Source organism: Lonchura striata, chromosome 8, assembly GCF_050655825.1.
Source record: "Lonchura striata isolate lonStrDom1 chromosome 8, ASM5065582v1, whole genome shotgun sequence".
NCBI lineage: Eukaryota > Metazoa > Chordata > Aves > Passeriformes > Estrildidae > Lonchura > Lonchura striata.
Genome location: NC_140710.1, coordinates 16907215 through 16929244, shown reverse-complemented (window position 1 = coordinate 16929244; position 22030 = coordinate 16907215). Strand labels below are relative to the sequence as shown.

General features: G+C 36.0%; 1 protein-coding gene across 14 annotated transcripts in view; it reads left to right on the top strand.

Moving 5' to 3' along the window:
• The window catches only part of EVI5 (ecotropic viral integration site 5), a 72682-nt gene extending 51436 nt beyond the window's left edge, over positions 1-21246 (top strand). For 12 of the 14 annotated variants that reach the window (XM_021526204.4, XM_085586459.1, XM_021526183.4 and 9 more), the window contains 2 exons: positions 2431-2526; positions 19968-21246. In XM_021526204.4, the coding sequence (XP_021381879.3) occupies positions 2431-2526; positions 19968-20273 (402 nt within the window). In that variant the 3' untranslated portion in view covers positions 20274-21246. Of the gene's footprint in view, positions 1-2430; positions 2527-15534; positions 19564-19967 lie in introns of those variants that run through there. The other 2 variants (XM_077785447.2, XM_077785446.2) reach the window with 1 other exon arrangement.
• The last annotated feature ends 784 nt before the right edge of the window (positions 21247-22030 follow it).

The following is a 22030-nucleotide window of genomic DNA, read 5'->3' as shown; positions in this document are numbered from 1 at the left end:
GGATCAGCTTTGATCCCTTGCATTTTGAATGTTGCAAGAGGAAGTTACAGCATGACCTTTTGAAAGTAGGTTTGTAGAAAATGCCATTGCAGGGTTACTTTTTTCTTTTTTTTTTTCCTCCTTTTTTTTTTTTTTTTTTTTTTTTTTTTTTGGTGAATTGCTAGCTCTACAAAATCTGTAGTTCTGAAAGGAAAACTGAAACTTATTTGCCTTTCATTAATAATGGGCATCTTGCAAGCCAGGCTTATGCCTTCCATTCAGCTCTAACTGATTGTAGCTACAGTCAGTTCTTGCATGAGCAAATATGCACAATTATTCTGTAATATCTGCATTAACTTGACAGTGTTATTCCTAGAATTAAAAGTAACCATAACACCACTTAAATGTAATGGAAATGTGGAATTCCCATATATGTGGACAGCTTTCATCTGTTTCTGTGCCAAACCCAACCTGCTTAAGTGTTACTGCCTCTGCTGTTAGTTTATACGGACTGACCTTGGCAGCGCCTGTTTCACAGCCTCTTGTGCACCCAGTTTCTACATAAGCTCAGCTGTTTATTACACTTCTGTTTTAGAAGGGCTATGGCACCTCTGTTATACTTCTGCTAAAACTTTCCTTTATTGTTGCATTTTGATTGCATGGTGTATAGTGACACAGTAGAGTCCATAGAGTAAGAGGTTTAAATGGGAAAGTCAAGATTTCAAACAGAGAGAAAGGACTTAGTAATTTCTCCCATATATTCCTACTACCTCAAGAGATCAAGTCATGCTCATTGTGTGGAATCTTAATGTCTGACAGCAAGGAAGATCTTTTCATATGCTGATGAATTTTTAGTTTGCAGGTTATGTTGCTTTTGTTTCATAGGCCAGTAGTCACTCCCATAGAGAGATTATGGGGTTAGGCTACATTTGGGGTTTTTTAATCTCTTTAAGACAGGAACTATTGTTAATATTAATACTACTTTTGTGTATGTGTGTGAATTTGGCCATAGGTTACCTTGGAAACTAGATTCAGTATGGAAATATGCATTAAAGGATCTTGTTCTTCATGTTACAGATTGTGGGAATTAATAGTGATTATGACAAAATTATTTTTTTAGTAATTTTGTAATGCATACCTCACTGCAAGAAGAACAAAGCCTGAAAAAAGAGATACTGCTTTGATATTGCCAATACTGACAGTGTTCTAGATTGTTCTCTTCACCCAGCAAAAGGGTTTGGAAGATAGTGTGTTATCTCTCCTGGGGTTTATACTTCAGAGGGATGTTTTAAAGGAACCTCTCCATTAAAGCTTTGTGTCTTATAGTTTGATGGACAGTTAACACTTTTCATAATAAAAGGTATTTAACCTCTTTGTTAATGACTGTCAATTTGGCTGTTGAAGTAAACTCTTTGGTTTCTTCAAGTGTAATTAAAACTTCGGCAAAATGAGCTATAGGTAGAAAAACAAGATATTCCCATTATATTTGTATTTCTGTAATATATTGCCCGTATGTGATTTACAGTCAAAGTAAAGAATTTTATAAAACCAAGATGCTTGCATTCTCTAGAGCTGGTGGCTGCTTCAGAAATTATTTAGCTAGAAGAAGGCAAGAGCAGAGTTATTCTGCATTTTATTAGTAGCAAGTGGAAGACATGGAGTGCATTCCTCATCAGGATGATTATTTATCTCAGATCTGCTAATTTTGATTCAGTCATATTAGGATTCCCTTTGTGGACAAGATAGAAACCAGTGCTGCAGGCATTCAGTGCAAGTGAAACCTTTTCAAGCATCCTGAAATGTAGGAGCTGCATTTGATTGACAAATGAGGGAAACATCATATTCCTATTCATCTAGTTTGGTTTGTTTTTTACTTGCCAGATTTTTCTGTATACCTCCTGAAGCATTGGTGTTAGGGGACATTCATTTATATGCTCTGGAACTCCTGCATGACAAATACCACAATATTTTGGATGTTACAATTCTTTTTTACAGGACAAAAGAAGCTTGTCATATGTAGTGTTGCCAGTGCATGTCCCACAATGCAAGGAAAGAATTGTTTTGCTTAGTTGGAGACAAAATAAAATGTATTGTTGCTAAATGATGTAAACTTTAGTGAAAATAAAGTATGCTATGTTCCATGTATTGACAGTGTTCTCTAGGAGTGGTTTACTAAAATGCAATCTCATGTACACAGGATGTGGATTCCACCTGTGAAGCTGTTAATTGTTCATGTTCCTCCATAGAATCCTGCCTTGTACTACTGAGAGAGCTTGGTCTGAGCCACTGCCACCTCTAGATACCTGCTGTAGCTTCAATAAAATGAAAGTGCTGGGTGGTGTCTGGAAATAGCTTCTGTTTGTGACAAAAATACACAGACAGTTAAAATAAGATTTTTAATATGGTAGATCTTTGAATAATTTGACTGATTCCTTTTTGTAACCAAAACAGAAAGAAGAAGGAAAAATTCAAGGGCAGCTTAATAAATCTGATTCTAACCAGTACATCAGAGAACTGAAAGATCAGATAGCTGAGCTGCATCATGAGGTGAGTGATATTGTACTACAGTCTCTTATCACTTGTACCTTTTGTCCTTTCACCTGTGGCAGGTTTTGCTTATTTAATAGTTATTACATCTTCAGTACCTGTTTTTGCTGAAGTACATTATTTTTAATGAATGCAATAAAACTCATACATGAATCTTGCCTTTATCTGAGAATGTAAGAGAACAAAATAGTGATTAGTTTTGTGATTTGACATTAAATGAGATTGGCATTTATGTTCCATCTTGGCCTTTCCCTTAACTTCACAAGTTGATCGTATTTGTGTTGCATTTACTCCATTTGGAACTGCATATATAAAAATAAGCTCCTTGATGTCTTTATTTGCTACAACTGTTAAGGCCACTATAGTTAGAAACCAAGCCTCACTTGTGCAAGTAGAAGAATTCATGCATAAATTTTTTGGTTCTTGCTGTTGGGAGGATGAATTTTATGTGGCAGTATACTGAGATTGCTTAAAAAAAAAAAAAAAAAGATGCTTGCTTAATATCAGTTAACAGATTTTTAACTTTTAAACTGCCAAAACCTTCAATCTATGAAATGCCTGTCTTCAAACTTCCTTGCTCTAATAGTTGTAGTAACTTTCTGTTAGTTAAAAAGATCAGGTCTTGAAACCAAAATGGCTTATGTAATTCCTGTGCTCACTGGCTCATTTCAGTTCGTGCTGCCTTGTGAAGAAATGTCTTTACCTAATACTCCATCATGTGCAAAATGCCTGGTCATCTCTGCAGTAGAGTCTCTTTCTAGCCTTTTCATACACAGCTCTGAGAGTGTTGCTTAAAACCATAGGATTGAAAAGCAATTCAACCTAATCGTTTGTTGCCTTTTTGCTTTTATTAAATAAACACATTCTTTCTTTAAATGTAGATAGTGTTTTCATAACAATCTGAGTAGATCCAAGCTTTTAGGATCAATCCCTTGAGACTTCTAACACAGTTGAGGATCTTGGAATGTTGTCTATGCTATAGATCACTATGCTATAGATGGAGGATAGTGTCTAGGGTCATCAGTTCAGCACCTTTACCAATCATTAAGCTCACTTAAAAACAGATTTAAAAATCAATAACCTGGCTTTCTCCATTAAAGCATTCTAATTAGTTTTCTTTGTTGCTTGCTTGAAGAATTCCCAGAAATCCAGATATTTAGTGTATTTTTGCATTATGAACAAAATAAGGCACTGTACTGATTTCTTCCTCTGCTCACTGTAGGTTTAAAAGGTAAGAAACACTGCTTTGGGGGAAAAGTAGAATTACTCTTGGATAGCTGTTGCATCATTTTCTCTATACAATCATTTGCTATATGCCTGGCTGAGCAACTGAATTGTCATGAAGGCAAGCAATATCGTACATCTTTAATGTGTTGGAAAGAAGATGAGGTTCATAAGATCACAGAATAGTGGTAATTCTAAGTAATACCAATGATTTTCTAAACAGTTCAGTCTAGTCAAATCTTTATCAGCATTTCAATTTGGCAGAAAGGAAATGCTATGAAGAACATGAATTTCAACAGTAGCAGAGTTTGAGTAATTCCATATAAAAGAGCACTCTTTTTCCAGATATGTGCTTTGTGGTGGCTAAGTTTTTAATTTCCAAGCAAGGTAAACACTATAGAAAGGAAATATTTCTAGGATATATAGCAACAGTAAGAAGAAATGGTTTGACTTGATGATTTTACAGATCTTTTCTGACTAGTCATTCTATGATTCTATGAAATCATGTATGTAATAGACATGTGCTACTTTGGCAGCATTCATTATGCTTATTTACACAGACTATATTCAGGCCTGGAAGTCTTTGTTTACTAATGATTTATTTTTCCCTTTTCCCCTTACTGCTACCTATTTATTTGTCTATTTTTAAAATAAAATCTTATGAGGGAAAGCAGTATTTCCTGCAGTGTTTCCCCAAAAGGAAACTGTGAAGAAAATGGCAACAGGAAGAGGCAAAAATGTTTGCTCTCAACTGCTAAATGTTAGAAGAATAATTCAGTCAATGCCAGTTAAATAAATAACTTCCTTAAATCTGCACTGAAGTGTCTTCATGCATACAACCATTAATGGTCAAGGTCTTTGTTTTTTGGCTAGCTGCGTTCTGATTCTACTTCTGCAAAAGCTAAAAGAAACGTTACACATTTGCAAATGCATCTTCCTGAAGATAGGGTGATGGTGTATGTGACATGCTGACCACAATCTCCCAACTGATTAGCATGTAAAAGGCAGTGGAAAAGGAACAGAGCTCTTGGTGACTGTATGGTTACCTTCTAATACATTGTAGTTGTGTAACTTTAAACTGCACATAAATGCAAATGTTAATTAAAGCAAAACTTGTAATTTAAGGTAGAGGTGGGACCGATATGTGTGAAACAAGATGAAATGTCTTGGCATGGCCATTGATGTTGATTCTGCTTATTTAACTTTTTTTTTCCTCTCTAGCACTGCTGGAAAGGAAAAAAATGTTTTACAGATTTTTACACCAGAAAAGTTGCAGGTTCTCCATCTGAAGGATGGAACAAAATAATTAACAAATCCTGTATCGAATATAAGTAACTTCTGACTAAGTCCACATTCTGGCCTTTGGATAAACACTATTTTGTGCCTTTGGCCAGCAGTATGAATGTAAATGTTTCAGTGCCAGTGGAGTCTTGAGGAGCTACATACTTTAATTCTATTTTATGATATCATCCATCAGATGGCAATGATACCAAATTGTGGCAACAGCATGATCCATCCTAATTGCAGAGTTCTTGTGAAAGGTCTACTGTCCCATCAGTGTTTGCAAGCCAGGCTAGTAGCCAGGCACAGGGCAAATCTAGAATATCAGTGAGGAACACCAATAAGGACAGCAGAGAGTCACTATTATGAGCAGTATCTAAAGGTGAATTCTTCACTAAAATATGGCTTAGGGGTGGGAGTTTGTTATGGTACAGGTGCAACAAGCTGCTGCTGTACTATCTCTTGACTTTCAGGGTGAGAAAAGCTTGGCCATTAGTATTCAGATATTTCTCTCACTTATTCCAATGTGGTAACCTAAATCAGCTATGTGTTGGAACTCTGCATGCTGTATCAAATGATTAATCAATGGATTTAGATTACAAAGTGCAGTTGGTTGAAAGTGTTTGTAAGTATAAAAAAAATTTTTGAAAAATCAAATTAATTTTGGTCATCATTTTCTGAGCTCAAATTTTGCATGCTCCTTAAGAATAATGCAGCTTTTAGCCAAAAGGATACATTTCAGCTGCTTTTATTACTCACCTAGGAATAGTAATGCTACAGTCTTCAAATCATATTATAAGAAGACTTACTTGTAGTAAATTCAAGTTGTGTTCCTGTTATTGAATAAAACTGCACATACTGGAAATGGGTAGTATGGCACCCAAAACTGATTTGATGAGCCACATTGGTATTAAATGTACAAGGTAATTAAATAGAAAAAGATGCCTTTTTTTATTACCATTTAAATACTGTAAAATAACAATAAATGGCATTACTGGATTTCTGGCTTGTTCCATCAAGCTGCCTGCCTGATTCCTTTTATACCTAAGGAAAGGATTTCTATAGCATGGTAAACTGAGTTGAATATTAACTACTCAGAGTAAGTCTTAAACATGTAATTGATGAACACTTCAGGAGAACAAACAGACAAAATTTGTAGCTTTGAGAACATTATAACCAGTTGTCAACTTCTGTTCTACTAGGCTCTAGACTTCTGTAAACTTCTACTTTACTGCTGAACACTGCAGTGTTAGGTTAATGGCTGGACTCTGTAGAGGCCTTTTCCAACCTTTACAATTCTGTGATTCTATGCACATTATCTTAAATCTATTTATGTGCACCTCTTTCTTTGCACTGATTTGAATGACCAAATATGGGTTAGAATATAAATATTAAGAATAGTTTGTCATGTTATGTAAAATAGCGAATTAATTCTTAAATTCCTCAGTGCAACCATAACTTCACTCAGAAATCAAATACATGTAGATCAATTATTACTTACTTGCATTTTGAACTTTAGTAAACATACCTTGTTTTATACTCATTCCCTAGAAAGTTACTGACAGCTATCCTGTAATCTTTTACACAACCTATCAGTATTCAAGGAATAGCTGATACATAATGAAAGGGCACTCAGATTGAAGTATTTCTAGTTAGCCAGTAGCTAATCCTGTGATCAGTCGTGCATATTTAGTGCTGTACTTCCTTTCCTCCTTATTGGCTGAGTTTGTGATTTATTTGGCACAAAGTTATTAGGTGATTGTGACTTATGACTTTATTGTTGAAGGCTGAAACTATTGTGAAAACTTGAAATGTTGAGGATCATCACAAACATGATGTTATGATGTAAACTACTTTGAGAGCTTTTAATACACTCTTTTAGACACTCTGCCTTTTCGGAATCTTGTGTCCAGTTGGCATTTGTTCTTTTCATTAATTGAAGTCTTTCCACCTAGCACTTTCTTCTTTCTTTTCCCTCCCATTCTTAAAGCTATCTCTGCAGCATTCTTGACTTCTAGCTTAGTGGGATTTTAACTAAATTGCTTTCTCGTTGTGCAGCCCCAACAGGCTGCAGCTTCTGTGAAGCAGCTTTTGTTACTCTTGTCAGTAAGTACAGAAGCTTGGCTGCCCTATGTTTGGCACAGGAGAAATAAGGTCTAGTGATCAATCTATTCTGTCACTTGACCTTCCAGGTCATGTGCTTTGACTGATGTAAAATAAATGGCCTGAGCACGCAGACCCTTTAAGGTTGTCCTGTGCTTAAGATACTTTCAGGCTGCACCAGGATTGCTAGTATTTCACAGAAGTTGCCTTTGATTTAGATACAGAAATGTTATGTGCAGGCAATTTCTGTGAAACATTTTTACTGTTCAAAAGAATAGATCACTAAGTAGGTCGTACTGAAGAAAAGCTGTTAAGCTATGTGGAAATGAATACATTGAAGTTTGGCCTGTTAAAAGCTTCCATTAAGTAAATTTGGAGGCTTAAGAAAAACTATGACTATCGAACAAGCTGTTATTCTTTTAAACACAAATCATACTGGAGAAACAAGGAGGTTGTTTGCAGTTTCCCATCTTTTCCTTTTAATTCAAACTCAGTGGAATTAAATTATTTATAAACTGCTGAAGTTCTGCATTTCACGTACTACTTTTCTGTATGTGTAGTCACTTTATATATATTACCCAGCAGCTGCTTCTGCTTCCTGTTGGATGTTGCAAGGCTTGTATGTCTTACCTAGATTACAGGGGTGGTACAAAAGATTAGAATTGATGTGCTTACCCACAAACTACACTGGCAGACCACAAGACACCTTTGGAGACAAAAGCAAGTGGTTTCCAGTCTTTTAGACTTTGCGATTTAGGACCAAAGTACTTAAGTTTAAGTTGTTTCAGATAAAATTTTACAAAGTTTGCCCTTGTCGCACTGTTAGGTGATTTTTGTCCGTCTTGGAATCCTTTAATGTGTTTGTTTTGCTGTAAAATTTCCGGGTTTTATCTGTATGTACTATAGTATTTCAAATCTAGATTTGGTTTAACCTTACAACAGTTTTCATATTAGAAACTGAGTTCTGCCTAATGTGTTGCTTGTACAAAAGCCTCTACAGTTTGGGATTGAGGATGTGGATTGTCTGTCTGTGTTAGAGGACAACTTTATGAAGACAACAGCAACATACAGAACATACAGTGCTTCCTTTACTAAAGATAGTTTTTCCTTAGAAAGCGGGAGTATGGATGTTGAAGATAGCCCATTTTTCAGTTTTACTGTGACATCTGTGCATCTGCATGGACTATTCCACTCGCCATGAATTTAGAGAGATGATTGCTGGAGTTTAGGAGGAATATTGTGAAAGTATCACTAATTTTTTTTCCTTTTTTTTTGGTGGATGCATCAGCTATGGACCAATGTCAGAGGGAGAATACAGTTTTCTCCTAGCTGTTTCTTTCTAATGAGATATCTTCTTGACAAATAACTAGTTGCAATATTTTAGAGAAGAAGCAAAGATGATGTGCAAATCTTATGCAGGTGTTCGATATTTGAATGAAATCCAAAATTCTGATAGTGTGACACACTGGTCCAACATTTAGAAACTGCAACTTGTCCAGGTAACGATATCTCAGTGTGGCTGATGGCAAATAACTGGAGCATTACTATTCTGCCAAAATAATTTTCAGGCATTTGGAAGACTTTATAATAGCACCTTTAAGTGAAATTCTAGAGATTAAATTCTTGCATATTGAGAGTGCAGAAAATGGGGTGTTTTTAAAGGTATTTCCCATTTCAGTATCTGAAAACTTGATGGCTCTTTGAAGAAGTAGTGAGCATTAGTTTACTACTCTTCCATTTCCACATAGGTATAGTTTATCTAGGAATGGATCTGATATTATGTCTTAAGAACCTAATGCAGTCAGTAAGATTCTGATATAGGTGTTATCTCTTGGTTTGATCGTGTTCCTGGTGAGCTAACATTTTAAAACTGGCTTAATGAAAAGAGATATAAAAGTTGGAGATTAAATACTATGCTTTTAAAAGATTTTGCTTGTGTAAATAAAATTCAAGACACTTTAAGTAATGACTTTGAGGATAAATAATGCATAAGTTGTGACCAAGAGAGTAATTGGTTATATGGCTGAATTAAGGGTACATCTTGCAAGTTGCAGTAGCTTTCTAGGCTTTTACTGCTGAAACTAAAATGGAGATGGGAAAGTGAACTTGTAGCCCATCAGTGTGAAGGATTAAAAAAAAAAATCACCTATATGGACCACACTATTAATGCCTAAATAAAATTCAATGCACTATAGTACACAGAAGGAAATATTAAACCACATCAACAGTTCCTTTAGTCTTAAATACCATAAATTTATATGGTAGGTGAACTGTGTTTTAAAGCTGTCAAATTATTTCCTCCTTGTATTTTTTGTTAGCTAATAATCTTAAATCAGTTAGTGGTTCTGAGCCCCAGCACAGATTGATCCAGGTTGTCCCCTGAAAAGATGAGGGAATGTTTTTACAAGCAGCTAAATTATGATTTCTGCACTGGCCATAGATGAGAACAAAATTATGATTCTGCTTGTGGCCTATTGGAGTAGCACAAGATGGGCTGGCTACTTGTAGCATATTTCCTGGCTCCTATCTCTCGTAATAATTGCATCTGGGCTTGATGATAGAATACCAATGGGAAGCAATATTCCTTTAATCTGTTAGCTTTATTATTAGGCTTCCATTGTGTCAAATTCAATGTTTACCAAATCACATGTTTTCTTATCTGATGCACCACTAGACTACATTCAGAAGCAGAGCAAATAAATTGGAGTAACATAGCTTTGCATAATGAAGATGAGGAGTAACTGGGGGAAGTGAATTCTAGTTCAAGTTCTACCTACCAGAAATTTTTTCAAGTTCTCTGAGGACAGACTTAGACAGCGTTGGGTAGCAATGGATCAGATCATATGCACAAATGAGCATGAGATCTGATTTATCACCATTTAAGTACCTGAGGAACAGAAATAGGTAGCATTTCTTTTATCAGAACTAAAGCAAAACCAGTAAGGCCCAAAAGGTCTCATCCTCTTTCTGTAATATTTGCAATTAGATGTAATGTTCTTTTACACAGTCTCTTGCCAAGTTATTTTCCCTCCCCACCCCCGTTCCCCCCCAACTTCTTCATGAAAAAGTGTATTATTCCTTTTTCATGTAGTACAAGCACAACTACATTTGTCTTTTGGAAACTGTTGTTTTACTTGCTCACTTTGATGAAACCAGCTAGATTTGTGGAATTAATTCCAGTCAATTTTTACTTTAGTCCATTGTTTTCCCTTCATAGTTCTCAGTAATGTTGGTTGAAAGTCCTGTATTGACTCTTGTAAAGCACTTGTTTCTCAATACAGACTAGAGTCACATTAACACTTTTTAATAGTTTTTTTTACTAGACAAATGCTTTCAAAATATGTGACTCTTTATAAATGTTTTCTTACTTGATAAGAAATGTTGTCCCTGAAAGGAAATATGTTAGCCCTCAGATTTACAAAGTAAGCATTTCAGCTTGTGGTGGAAGTTTATAGCACAATAAATCATGTGCTTTTCTTTTACCATATCTTGCAAGAACAGTTGGACAAGAGATGATCAGATTTTTCCCTCCCCACAAATAAAGCTCTTGCAAGGACAGCTAAAAAATGTAGTTGCTTTACTAGTATGTGTCAAAGTTACAGAACCTCTGTGCTGGCAGAGTCTGATTTAAGTGGTTGTGGTCAGTCTGAGGAACCTGTGATGTGATAAGATAGCGTTTGTGAGGTCATGTGGTTTGCAAACACCCAATCTAATGTAGCAGCTTTGTCTACACAGGATAGTTAAATATATACTCTATACTGTAGAAAAGTGAATTGCTTTATTTCTTTAACTCAGCTTGTCCTTAAAAGAGTTTGAGATGTTATACTAGCTTGATAATACCCAGATTATTACTGAATGACTGAATTGATTGGGAGATTTAATTATCCAGTAGCTTTCTCCAATTTAAATGCCCTTAATAAAGCTACTACCTTTAGAAACTATCTCACTAAATAAGTAATTGACGTGCAGATGGAATACACAATGGAATCCCTGTATTTTTTGTGACCATCATTTTTTAAATTCAATTAACTTTGTGTGGTCACAGTGTAATTAACACAGACATGTTACACTTGCCCTAAATGACAGTATTGATTCCATAATGATGGTACTTCATTCCATGAATTGTCATCTTTGTGTCAGATAAAGCTGATTCCTCTCCCTTCCCCTGGTAACACAGTCAACAAAATATTTTCCATCCCTCGTGAGGGTGAAGAAAACCTCTAAATGTGATCAATATAACCAGGACAGTGGTGTAGTCTGTCCTTAAATGGAACAGGTATGACTTTGTTTACTTGGATGAGGGGAATGGTTTTTGGTATGAATCTTAACTGTTTCAGTGCCACTACTGACAGATTCAATTCAGTGCCAAAATAAATGAAGATTGGTGATTGCTGATTTTATCAACATTTTACTGACTGCATCCTACACATCACAGCTCCAGATCTGTCTTACTGAGCAATGGAATAGTTCTTGATTGCAGCATTAGAGATAAATATAGCTAGCTACAATTAGTTATACTGTGTCCTTTAAATTTTGTATGGATTGCCAAAGCAAGTAAACTGATGAGAGATAAAGTTATTGCTTTATAATGGCATTATAATTGTTGAAGCTGTGTGACCTGTCTTTTACTGATTAGAACTATGTTAGGGTCTGTCATGTTTTTCTGCCTATAAATTAAATTTTGGGGGATTGAAAAATAGAGGAATTGAGGTTCTGCTGGTTTATCTGAGTGGTTGTTCCTTGCAAAAATTGTGTATTAGCACCCATAATACCCATGTATTAGGTGCCAGCTATGGGAGAAAACAAGCTCAGGAGAAGATTGCTATATGTTAGTTTGTTATAGGTCTCTGTAAGCTTATCTGAATATAAGTGGGGCAAACAGTGGAAATGTGTGTGGAAACACCTCCTAAAATTCTTTTATCAAGTTGAGTGGCAACCAGGACAGAGGAAAGTAGTTTCTGCAATCAGGAGCAGAAGTGTTACTTAGTCCACTTAAAAATGCTGAGTTTAAGTCCTGCTTTTAAATGACAGAGTAAAAGTGTGAAATTCTCATTTCCTGTAACTGTTGCCTGTAATGGGTGCATTTTCAGTCTCTATCAGCCAGTACATTCTAGTTAATACTTGAGGTTTCAGTGACATTTGTATTTATAGATACATACGGTAGGGAGAAGGAGTATTGAGATTTAGGTGTTTTCTTGACTGTAGTAATTGCAGTACATTAAATGTGATTGTACTGCTATTTTAAAATATTTTTGTTGCTGTGTCCTCACTCCAAACAAACACTTCCATTACAGCTTCTTGTAGAAAGAGTTTCTGGGAACTTTCTATAAATAACTAGCTAGTAGATAGAAGGAAAATTCCTAGGCCTGTCATCCTGGAACTCCCTTTGGAATTACACACAGTCTCACTACAACAAACCTGTCAGCTTTTATAAAAATTCCCTCAAGAAATAAAACCTGACACAGTTACTAAATACTGACTTATTTTCAAAATAGCATTTAAGTTGGGTATTTCTCAGCACTATTGTTATTTCAATTGTATGTTTGATACCTAACTTCAAAGTTAAACTTGATTAGACTGCACTAGATCAAAACCAGATACTTAACCATATAGTACAGTGATCAAAAAGTCATGACCTCCCATTGATCGCTTTATTGGTTTCCTGTTCTGATTCACTGGAAACCTTCTGGTCTGAACACTTGTTGCTGGTTTTAATCTTTGTCACGTTTACAATGCAGCAGACTTGTCCATGGTAAAACTGATATACAACATACATTTAATTTAACATCATATTTCATTTTAGCTCGAGTAGTCTCAAAACTATAATGTTGAAAAAACACACTTTTTATAAAAAATTGAGTCAATAAATGTAAGAGTACATTCAGAGCAGTATGAAATAGACATGTGGACAACTGGAGATGAGCTCCAGTATATTTTATTCCATAGATTCGATTTAAGCTTCCTGACAGTTATAGGGATTATGTATTACTCTTAGACTGAATATGACTTACAGAAGCTGGCAGTTTAAAACAGAAGCCAAATATTTAAATGGTGTTAAAAAAAAAAAAAAACCCAAAGCCTGAAATTACTCAGTCTTGGAAATTCTCTGTTGCTCTTTTGCTTTTCACTTACAATATGCTGGAGGGGTTTTATCTCTTTTTAGTGGTATGGTCAGCAAAGTTCATTTGAGATAAATATTTCAGGTTGTACAGCAATATCTTGGTCATCCTTTTAAAAGTAGGAGTTTCAGAAACAAAGGTAATAGTTTCCTTAAACAGGAGACTTCAGTAATTAATCACATGCACAATCTTGGTTTCTAAGGAGCTAATGATGACTGGGGCAGATTCAATTAATGCTGTAGTACCTCATTACTGTTGCTTTTAAGCCTTCTATAGATGGAAAAAAAAAAAGTCAGTCCAGAGACTCTGGGTTTTTCAACTTTTAAGAATAGCAGCCATACTGGCACAGCCAGAAAAAGGAGCCTAGGTCTGTTCAGGTATTTAATATTGTCATTCACCACTGTTCTGGCTTGGGCCGCAGTAGAATTATCCAGCCTGGAGTTTACTGCTTGCTTTGATTTCCGATGAGGTACTCTTGCCAGTTTCAAGGTTTTTTTGCTGCAATTCCTTGAGGAAGTGAGAAGTGGATAAATGATAATGCAGCTATATTAGATTGAATCAATTTATAAACTCCAGAATCACAGAATTAACTAGGTTGAAAAAGACCTTTGAGATTATTGAGTCTGACCTATGACCCAACACCACCTTATCAACTAGACCATGGTAATAACTGCCGCATCCACCTCCAGGGATAGTGACTCTACCACTTCCCTGGGCAGCCCATTCCAATGTCCATCCACTCTTTCTGAGTGAAGAATTTTTTCCTAATGTCCAGCCTAAACTTCCCCTAGCACAGCTTAAGACTTTGTCCTCTTGTCCTGTTGCTGATTGCCTGGGAGAAGACTCCCTATCTTGCTATAACCTCCTTTCAGGGAGTTGTAGAGAGTGATAAGGTCTCCCCTGAGCCCCCTCCTGTCCAGGCTGAACAACCCCAGTGCCCCATAGCTGGTCCCTATAGGGCTTGTGTTCTAGAACTTCCACCAGGCTTGTTGCCCTTCTCTGGATGTGTCTGAACATCTCAACATCCCTCCTAAATTGAGGGGTCCAGGTCTGAAAAGAGCACTTGAAGTACAGCCTAACCAGTGCTGAGTACAGAGGAAGAATGGCTTCTGCATTGTAATACCCACTGGATGTAATATTTGTCTGGACTGATATTTGTGTCCTTAAGGGCAACGTATTTCCCACTACTTCATTGGAGGAGCTCCAGTTACTTGATTTGCTGTGACAAGCATTTTTCCAAAAGAAGTTAGTGGGAGTGTTTTTAAAGAAGTGATAGTGTACTACTGTATGCTTTAAACTGGAGTCATCTTGTTACAATGTGAGAGTCATCACTCAGTACCAGTCAGCTGTTAAGTAGGGGAAGGGATCCCATTAGGTGCTGTGGACAGTCTCAGGAATTTTTAAGAATTCCAATTAATTTGCTTTTATTCATGTTAAATGTGATTATAATTGAATAGATAATAACTGATTTTTTTATTGGCTTGTTATTTTCTAAATCTGTTTTCATGGTGCCAAGTTGACAATGTTTTTCAGAATTATAGGAAGGGTATTTGAAAATCCTTATGACTTGCTTCTTCAACTAAATGTGGTTAGGTCATATTTTCAGCAACATTCTAGTTTTCTTTTGAATCATGTTTGGGTTTTAAGTAGGAAATCTTATAGAGTTTCAACTGTTACTAAGGTTAGAACAAATAAAGAGGGAACTCTGATTTTAGATTCTTCTTCTTATAAGTAAAAGCTCTGAGAATTTAGGATCTTTATTCTTTAAATAAACATTTAAATTGACATACTGCCTTCTGCCAAAACCAATTTTATTCACCCAAGGCAATGGTCATATTTCAATCTCACTTGTGTACTTCTTGGTTATTGTACTGTGACTAAATTTAATATTTATTGGCAAGCTTTGTTAAAACCTATCTTTACTACTTTGGAATTGAGTAAATTTCAAGAATTAATTACTGATTGAAGCTTTTAAAGGGAGCAGATAGTAGCATTTCAGTTCCACTTTTCACCACTGAACTCTAGCTTAAAACCTCACAGGTTGCAACATAAAAATGTCTCCCAGAGTTAAGTTGAACTCTTTCACAAAGTGCTTCTTGAAAGTTTAACCTATGTTCCCTACTCAGAAAAACCAAAGGGACTTAGAAATATAACTTGCTTGCAACTGACTATTACCCTTCAATCCTGATTCTATGATTTAATATGGAACACCTTTTGAACTGTTTAAAACTTCTAAATGTCTCTTTACTATTTCTCCTTCATGCCTGGCTTGATGAGACAGTCAGCATCAGGTAAGAAAGTTTATTTTAAGGTACAAGGATCTGATTGTTAACCTTTTTTCATCTCTTCTGTATTTGTGGAAGTACACTGTTACCTGTTAAGAGAATGTACAGTAGAATATTTTCATATGTTGACCAGCAGACATACAGTTTGTCTTTAAACTGCTGAATTCTTCAGACACAAAAAGGTATATAAATGTGCATGTTATTAAGATTTTGTTCTTGATTCAGCTGGCTTTTGAAGGGAAAATTATTATATATATTTTGTTCATATAATGTTATTAACTCTTTGAAATGTCCTAAAGAGCATGTGAATGTGTTGTATGTAGTGAAAACTGGGTTGAAGCTGCAGTCATCTAGACAATATGACTTGGATTTGAGAATTAAAAGCAATGGGGTTTACCAGACCTGTTTTATTGGTTGGTTTTGTTTGGTTTGTTGTTTTGGTTTTTTTTTAGAGAGATCAGATTTGAGATTCTTGCAAACTGAAGCATAAAAAGTAAACACAGGTTCCTTTAAATGTTACTTGTTGGAGTGACAGAGATCTAGTTCCCTTCACAAGAAGGAAGGCTGGACCCAAAACTGAAAGCCTTTAACCAATATCGACTGTATAAAAAGGAAGAGAAACTAAGAGACCCTGGGGTTCAAGTCCACAGTTTGCTGAACATGGCTGTAGTTCTTTCAGGGATAAGTATAGTGTAGAACTAGGGTATGGGGGGAGTGTTTGGCTTGGGTCCACACATCCTTCATCCCAAACCCTTTGTTGGGTTTGCCATTGTCTCTATATGCTTGGCTAGATGAGTGGCAAGATCTTGGCCTAATGCTTTAGTTCCTACCTTAAGCATTTTTCCCGTGTTCAAATAGAACACTGACAAGAATCTCATGTCTGTCTTAAAAAGCTGACAGATTAGTTTCACTGTGAATAAGGTGGTTGTTCATCTATTGTAAAATCTAAGCCATACCTACACAACAGCAAACATAGAATTGGTAGTTACAAATCAGAAAAGATGTTTTCAGTTGGTATTGAGTCCCCTGACACTGGCTTAGCATGCAGCACCAGCCAAATCAGACAAGGCAACACTGGGAATTAATAGGAAGTGTATTAAAAACCAAATAAAGGGAGTTGTATTGCCACTTGGTATCTAGATGGATGTACAAAAGTTTAAAGAAGGTCTGTAGGAAAGTTAAAGGGAACTGAGTGATGGTTGTCTTAACGCCTGTTTATGAGAGGCTAAAATGGACTGGAAGTAATCTGTTCTAGAGAGAAAACTGAAGAAGGTAGTATGATGTAAGTTTCAGAATAGGGACCACAGAACTGCTTTTCACCACTTGATCCTGCATTAGGATCCAGGGGCAGTTACTAAAACAAAAAGATTAGTTTAAAACAAATAAAGGAATTTCTGGGATTTACTGCCACGGGAAGATGTGGAAGTAGACAGCAAATGATAGGATGGACAGCTGATCTATAAATGTATGCCGAAGCAGCTAGAGAAAGATTTCACTCATATTTGCTACAACAGCTTCTGGCCTGTGAAGAGAACGGAGGCTTGATAATATGAACATCCTGTTGTCACTGTTGGAGATGCCATATTAGGCTGATGGACCATTGCCCTGAGCCAATAGGACTACAGTAATGTTCCTCCCTTGAAAAAAGACACTGCTTTTCTTTTAGAAGTGTAGAGTCTCACTTGCTAGACTGTATATGACAGTGCAAAACTTAATTTTAGGAAACCTCAATTTTAGAGCTTTACACTGGCCTTAGCCACTGGTATTTAATTGCATTGGAGTGCAGGCTGTCTGCAAGTTGTTACAAATACTTTAAGAAGCCATACAAAGCTTTCTTTTTGCAATAAAAATTCCAAATAATCAAGCTCCTTCAGAAGTGCTTCTGAACAAATATTAGGTTGAAGGGCCACTGAACAATCTTTAACTATGAAAGCACACTTGGCGTTGTCAGTGCAGCCTAGTATGGTGTTAGCCTTCCACACTGCCCAAGGACGGTGTGGATTCGAGTTAGCATCCCTTTCTCAGGGCCCCATTGTCCTCTTGAGCAGTGCTGCTCTCCAGCCTGTTGATTCTCATAATACAAACAAGGTCTATGCCACAGTATTCCGGCTGAGGTGGCCATTTCTGAAGCAGACAAATTCTGGAGCTCTATGACCATTGATAGACAGGTAGTGTGTATTCTCTGCAGTATGTTGTGTTTCTTCACAGCAGAATGTTTATCCTTGCATGTGAGGAGTGCTTAGAAAAAAAGGCAGGCAAGTGTAAAGCTGCAGATCAAAAGTGTTTCTGGAAAGTCAGAGATTTGTTATTCTAATGAAAGGATGCACAAAGATAACACAGTGTTTTCTGAGACTCCCTTTAGGAATTGGCAAAGGCGGTGTCTATTCATGATTATCTTCACCAACAGCATTTTCCAGACTCCCATTTGGAACACCTGTTGCCTAAAACTGTGAAACCATGATTTTGTCATGTTACCTAAATAACTTCATCTAAAGGTATCATGTTTAATTCTTCAGGAAAACAGTTGAGGTCATTGGCTTGGCTTTCTGAGTGTTCAAAACAACTAACATTGAGTATCAGCATTATAATTTCAGGTGAACCAATGGCTTAACTGTACAGACCTAAAAGCATATAATTTCTTACTCTAATATGAAGTTTGTAGTCACTTGTACAGCAGTTCTTTTTTTTCCTGTGGTAAGGGTGGAGAGAAATTGTTGGCTTTCTGTGTTTTATTTTCTTAGTGACTAAAACTGATAGCTGTTTTGGAAAATTCATGTGGAAGCTAATCTGATCATATTGCAGGATATTTTCAGGAATAATATTTCTAAATAACACAAGAATGTCTGTACCAGTCCTTCTGCATCTAGGTATATAAGCTAGTTAAATTTATCTATTCCAGATATATTTATATTTGATATAAGCTGTTTTTGCTTGCATCATGAGTTATGCTATACAAGTGTGGAGTTCTGTTTTTCTTGTCTTTATACAAAGTCCTCATGAAACAACAGCAGCCTATATGTATGTGAAAAAAATGCCAAAAACTAATGTTAGTATGCATAATAACCACAAAGGTTTAGCTCTACATCATATACCCATATTCCTAACAGGGATTTTTTGCTATAACATCAAAAGTTGGAGTTTTTACATGCTAACATGCAATTTAATGGCTTCTAGCATGATTATGACTTTTGTGATCTTTTTTCAACTCCTTTTTTATTTTCATCTTCTGCCTAAGCCCATGGTAAGTACAGAGATGCCTTCTTCCCCACATGGACAGGTAAAAATCTCCTATTGGTGTCAGTACCGAGGACATACAAGCACTTCTTATTTATCAAAATGAATATTGCTTCAGATTTCTGAAACATCAAGCAGATTTTGGTAAAGAAACTCCTTCAGCATTTTATTCCTTCTATTCTCCAGGTCTCTTACTGTAAAAAGCTGCTTCCAAATTAGCACTAGGTACATCTTTTATGCTTTTAGAGTGACATTAGGAAGGTTCCATAATCCATTTTTAATATTTATCTGCATCCTTGGGATTTTTTATCTTAATACTCATAGACTGTCAAACTGACCCTGAGGTATTTTCTACTAAAAGCTAATTAAATTCTAGCTCAAACAAACCAAACCACCACAAAAACAACCACCTCCAGAATGTCTTCCATGAGTTGCAGTTATTTTTTATTAAATTAATAGGGGACTTGCCAAACTTCAGTGCTTTGGGTCTTAGTTTTGAGTAGTTTGAATTCATGGTTAAAATTGTGTATCACTCTGCAGCACACTGAATTACAATGTTATCTCTGCATGGTCAGATAGTAATTTTCTCTTGTTTGATATTCTCTTAAAATTGCAACTATAATCTCTTTATGCTGTACAGAGATGTTTCTCTCATACTACTTGATCTGAAATCTCACTGGATCTGAATTAGATAATTAAGACAATGTTACAATGTAGACTGAACTAAACATACTCTTGGGGATTTTTTTCTGTGACGCAATATTTACATGGGACTCTGCTCATTGAAGGGGGGGCTTTCTCAAGTAAGAAATGAAGCAATATGAGAAAGAATGGAGCTGTGAAAGTAAAATGTTAAGGCCAAAAGTGCTGTCAAAACAAATAGGCCACTCTAGAAGATAGACACTACCCTTGTGGGGATATTAAAGATGCAGTAAAAGCAGTCTCCCATTACTGATTCTAGGTACCTTGATTATTAAGCCTTAAAACTGTAATACTCGAAGTGCTCATCAAATGTGCTACTTTCAGATCTTTCATTTTACCCAGTAAGAGTTCAATGAGGCATTTCTTGAAAATGCACTTGTTTTTTTGCTTTTTTTTTTTTTTTTTTGTTGGTTGGTTGGTTTTTGTTGTTTGGGTTTTTTATTGTTGGACTCTTGAGCTGTGATTAACTGTCAACTTCCACTTTTTCTAACAGATCAAATGTCTAAAAGGCCAGAGAAACTTCTCAGACCAACCCACTTTTGATGGGATTCACATTGTCAACCATTTCACAGGAGATGATGAATCATTTCATTCTTCTGATGAAGATTTTATAACTAACTCCATACAGGAGAGTGGGGTGAACTTTCATCTTCCCAGGAGGACTGGTCAGATGTCTTTGGATCACACACTTGTAGACAGCAGTGACAGTGATACTGAGGAAAGTGCCCTTCAGACTGGGAATTCTGACAAGATGGTTTCTAAGCAGAGAAGAATGGAATCTTACTCTACTACTGTGTGATTATCACTGTGACTAGCACTGAAGGACTTCCATATTTCTTTAAGGCTGAAATTTTGAGGGAACTGAAACCATCCAGCAGTTGGTTTAGGTAACTATTGGATTTGGTCTGGCCTGTGATAAATATATATACATGTACTGTCTATCTGCCTTCTCTCTTTGCCAAATCTTGCTAATGACATACCATTGCCATAAAACAGGCCGGGAAGAAGTTGATGGATGACAGTTTTGACAGTATTACTGAATGTTCTTTGGTTTAGAAACTGCAAATATATTATTTCTTTAATGTGTAAGAAGCAGTTTTGCTGTTCACAAACACAGGAATTATTTTCCTCAAAAGAAATTGCTTTTGTGCAATATTTTATGCTCTGAACAAATGTGTATGTTTTACATTGTTATCCTTTTGTGATCAAGATGGACCCTAGTGAACCATCTGATCATGACACACATATATATATAATTATCTTATGCTTCTCAATTAGTTTTGGTTTTTTACTGAAGTTATTGGATGCCCACAGAAGGCTTGAAAGGCAAGCCTTTATCTGTACTACTTCATATAAGCAAGTAATGGTCACTAATGTCATAAAGGTGTTTTTCACTACTTTCACTTAAGTATATGTGCATCTGCTTTTGATGTTGCTAAATAATAAATGGTCTGAATATGTTAATTACAATAATGTTTATTTGTACATATTTATGTATCTACACCAAGCTGAAACTGTACATTACTCCATTTTATATGAGGAATGTAAATGTTGCGATATTACTGTCTCTGGTATTCTAACAGGAAAATGAATTCTGTATATACACACTAAAAGTGAATTACTAAATAAAGGCAAAACACTAACTTTGCATTAAGTTTCAGCCTAGCTACACTAACAGGCTCATGTCAGAAATGCTTGTTCAAAACACTATTGACTGAAATCTTTTACCTTCATGTATATGTAATGAAAATAAATTTTTCATGATTTAACAAGGTTGCAGCATTTACTGTTTAGTCCCTTCCAAGCTATAGTCCTTGGTTACCACATAGTTACTTGTGGGCTCTAGCTAGGTTCAAATAAGGTGAAAAATTATTCATGTCTGAGTTTTAATAAAGACATGGTCATTGCAGTGAAAATATGTACATTCAGTCCTCTTACACTTTATATTACAGAGCTATCTAAGAAATAAGCTATTGCTGCCATCACCAAATAGCTTCAATTGAGCAAAGCAGTAAGAGCTGAGCAATCTGCTTCCAGTCTCCTGAAAACTGAGATCCAGTCAAACAGCCTTAGCTTCTTGAACAGAACAAGATCTTCTTCATGTGAACATTTACATGCACTTGAAGACACATTCAAGAGTCAAGAATATTCTGTTATTGCCATCTTATGTAATTAGGCAATCCTTAAGACTTCTTTTAGCAATGTTTGCAACTGTTCTATTAAATGAAAAGTAGTGATGCAGAAGTCTGGTACTGATGGGCAGTGTGTATGTTAACTGGCTTGCTACCCACAAGAAGCAGTGTAGTTTGTTTAAAATTGCAAAAAGTGTGGAAGCATTCTGCTGAATGCATCTGCTAGTCCCATTAGGCATTTCTTTTCCCTTTATTTCAAATGCATTTTCAGAAAGAAACAGCATGACTAGGAGATTACAAACATTCAAAGAATGATAGAGAAGACTGTATGGAATAGTCTTCTCTACACATTATGGGCATCTCAACAATATTATCTGCCCAGGTGCAATATAATTTAAATCTTCAAGCATGTAGGTGACAAATT